The sequence below is a fragment of the Morone saxatilis genome, unplaced genomic scaffold (genome assembly GCF_004916995.1).
Source record: "Morone saxatilis isolate NCDOM2014 unplaced genomic scaffold, NCSU_SB_2.0 Contig19, whole genome shotgun sequence".
Lineage (NCBI taxonomy): Eukaryota > Metazoa > Chordata > Actinopteri > Moronidae > Morone > Morone saxatilis.
The window spans coordinates 18,634,286-18,637,262 of NW_023339751.1; the positions used below are offsets into that span (position 1 = coordinate 18,634,286).

General features: G+C 44.0%; 3 protein-coding genes across 3 annotated transcripts in view; 2 read left to right on the forward strand and 1 right to left on the reverse strand.

Moving 5' to 3' along the window:
• The window catches only part of mdh1ab (malate dehydrogenase 1Ab, NAD (soluble)), a 6,696-nt gene extending 5,009 nt beyond the window's left edge, over positions 1 to 1,687 (reverse strand). The window contains exons 1-3 of the mRNA XM_035663191.1: positions 1,553 to 1,687; positions 899 to 997; positions 310 to 406 (exon numbers count right to left, since the gene is read on the reverse strand). Of these exons, the coding sequence (XP_035519084.1) occupies positions 310 to 406; positions 899 to 997; positions 1,553 to 1,555 (199 nt within the window). The 5' untranslated portion in view covers positions 1,556 to 1,687. The remainder of the gene's footprint in view (positions 1 to 309; positions 407 to 898; positions 998 to 1,552) is intronic.
• A 38-nt stretch (positions 1,688 to 1,725) lies between these two features.
• Positions 1,726 to 2,977, forward strand: part of wdpcp (WD repeat containing planar cell polarity effector) — a 76,996-nt gene continuing 75,744 nt past the window's right edge. Inside the window, exon 1 of the mRNA XM_035663187.1 lies at positions 1,726 to 2,305. The gene's annotated coding sequence lies outside the window, so the exon portion shown is untranslated. The remainder of the gene's footprint in view (positions 2,306 to 2,977) is intronic.
• LOC118329615 (serine/threonine-protein phosphatase 2A 56 kDa regulatory subunit gamma isoform-like) lies at positions 2,339 to 2,850 on the forward strand. Its single transcript, XM_035663845.1, has 2 exons — positions 2,339 to 2,412; positions 2,563 to 2,850. Exon 2 carries the CDS (start codon positions 2,569 to 2,571, stop codon positions 2,848 to 2,850), a length of 282 nt encoding a protein of 93 aa, XP_035519738.1. The 5' UTR covers positions 2,339 to 2,412; positions 2,563 to 2,568.

Genomic DNA, 2,977 nt, shown 5'->3' on the forward strand with positions numbered 1-2,977 from the left:
AAAATGTATTATTATTATTAAAATGTATTATAATAATTATTATTAATAATAATTAATATTACTTAGTCATAAAAAACTGTTGCATTATAATGAGCAGGAAACACTGTGCACACAAATGATTAATGAATTGATTTCAGTGTCAGTGTGTGTAAACTCTACCTTTTCACATGCCATCACTAAAATGGAAAAAGAGCTATAAACTGGCAAAGGCAGACCTTCTACAAAGCATCAGCTTTAAATCGAGAATACATCTCTGCTTCAGATCAAATAAAATATTTTCAGTGTATAATAATTGAATTAAATAGTTACCTCTCAGAAGTGGGAGTGCACAGTCCTGTAGCTCCATGACAACACCATCCAGGACTGGCAACATGGGCGTAATGTCCAAAAGGAGCAAGATGACTGGCTGATAGAGGGAGGAGGGAAGGAAGTAAGCAGTGGGATGAGGAGTATGCAATGAATAAAACATGCTGAACTGAATTTAAATTCACTTAAATCATAATTCCCATGTATAATGACACGACAGTAGGGGACTTAGTCGTCTCTGGAACAGAGGGTGAAGGCCTAAGCCATTTGGCTCACTGACTATGGCCTGTGCCAAATGGGTCAAGTGGTTTTAAAGTTGGCCTAAGACTCTTGGCACAAGATTTCACTGACTTCAAGGACAATCCCAGCTCGTCCCAGGACGCATGCACAAGCGAGTGCAATCTGATCAATCCCCACAGGGACAACATCTGTTCAGTGTCACCCCCAAATATGACCTGGAAAACTTGTGATATTCACAGCTGTTTACTGGGAGTTGTCGGTCTCCTGTGCGTGTCTCGTGGTGCTGCCCTTACACTGCCTAATGAGATAAGGGAATTGAGTGTTATGTGAGCAAGACAAAACCCTCCTTTACCTGATCTTTGCCAAAGACATCTCCCTTGGCAATGCTGAACAACAGAGAATAGGCAATCTGCCCAGCAGCGCCGGTCACCAGAACTCTAATAGGCTCAGACTGCAAGACACAAGGCAAACAACACAGTGGTTAGTACTATGAGCATTGATTTCAGGAAGAGGACAGGTATGAAAGTGACAGGTTAGTTGTCCACTGCACGTGGGTTGGGTGTCTATTCTTGTCAACAGGATTTACTAAAGCGAGGGGTCAGTTCAAAAATAGACTGCCTGCCCTCCACACAGCACTCACTGTTACATAACAAAACCAGGATATACTTAGGTTATCAGGTTCATCGCCATCTTTACCATTCACTCAATAGCATTCATTCAAATCCCCCTAAATATCGAACTTGCTCAGCAGCAAATTACAAAGGCGTTACGTTACGTTACGTTACGTGAATGTATGAGTCCTAAAGGGTTACGCCACGCCGCGAGCAATAACTTTACTGCTGTATTTAAGTATCATTTAACGTTAAATATGTTTACATAGCAAACTTTGACCAACTTAGCGAAACTTAGTAAATCGCCTGTTGACTCAACCGGAATAACTGCGGTGTTATCCGCGTTACAGTGCGTTATTGATAAAGGATAATCGATATACTCTCGCTCTACTCACCATGTCCGCACGATAGCTTCGGTCAGCCTGTCTCTCCCACTTCTCTCTCCCAGCCCCGAGGTCACTCCTATTTAAGTCCTCAGCGGATCACGACACTTGTAGCAGTCTGACGGCAGACTGAAGATCCAGGTAATTGTAGTTTTTTTTGTTATAGTCACTGTAGTCCTTTATCAAAAACAACCAACTAGTCTCAACAAGTTACACTGTAGATAGTTTAAAAGCGTCGCTATCAGTAACACTATACAACCTACGCTGCGCACGCAGGTTTCTACAGGGTATCGCAGTGTAATGAGCGTAATGGTCGACGTACAGGCTGCTCCTGGTCGTCAAGGAGCTAACGTTAGCTGCTTGTTGTTGCTTAGCGACGTGAATCCAGCGGCAGCAAAGAGCCAGCAAAGAGCCAGCTAGCATCGAGAGCACTACTTATTATATCATATGAGTTATATAGACAGAAGACCCACACGTGTAACTAATTAGATGATGAGAACAGCGACTAATGCCGTTGAGATAACGTATCCATACCGAGGAGACTGGTTAAATGTGAACCTTTTAAGTGCTAAGCAGGTTGTTAAGTTCAGATACTGCTAACTCACTTTACCCGGAGTTCACCTGTTATTATCCTCACCAAACGAAAACTATTAATGTTTGCAGTGAAAGGCATGTTTTAAGTTTGGTAGTTACCATTGACGTTTAGGTAAAACAGCAGGAGAGAGCACAAAAACTTTATCAGTTTTCGTCACTGACATAATCAGGGTAAGTTGATGATAACTGTCTGACTGTCTGTCTCTCTGACTGTCTGTCTGCAGCTGGCGTACTGTGTGGTCCAGTTCCTGGAGAAAGACAGCAGTCTAACAGAGCCGGTGAGTCTGCCGACGTCCCTCCTGTTTCCACGGCAACGCTGCAAATGTGCTGCTGCCGATCTTTTGTTTCCATAGTAACGCACAGAGGGCGGATACAGTCACTAACCCAGATTGAATGCTCAGGCTGTGACCTTTGACCCCCCCTTACAGGTGATCATGGGTCTGCTGAAGTTCTGGCCGAAGACTCACAGTCCGAAGGAGGTGATGTTCCTGAACGAGCTGGAGGAGATTCTGGACGTCATCGAGCCCTCAGAGTTCGTTAAAGTCCAGGAGCCGCTCTTCAGGCAGCTCGCCAAGTGTGTGTCCAGCCCCCATTTCCAGGTACCAGAACTACATCAGAACACAGAACCAGAACCAGAACTACATCAGAACACAGAACCAGAACCAGACCACTTAAGAAGTTTCACCCGACACTACTGCCGTCACAAACAGCTGTAGCAGATTGGATGCTAACCATTAGCTGCTGCAGGAATTATTGATCTACAGTTTATTTTCAATCAATGAAAGTGATCTGAGACTCCTGTCTGTCTGGCTCACTGATCACTCACACACACACTCACAGACA

Coding starts and splice junctions, on each gene's coding strand:
- LOC118329615 (XM_035663845.1), top strand. CDS start 2,569: ATGGGTCTGCTGAAGTTCTGGCCGAAGACTCACAGTCCGAAGGAGGTG.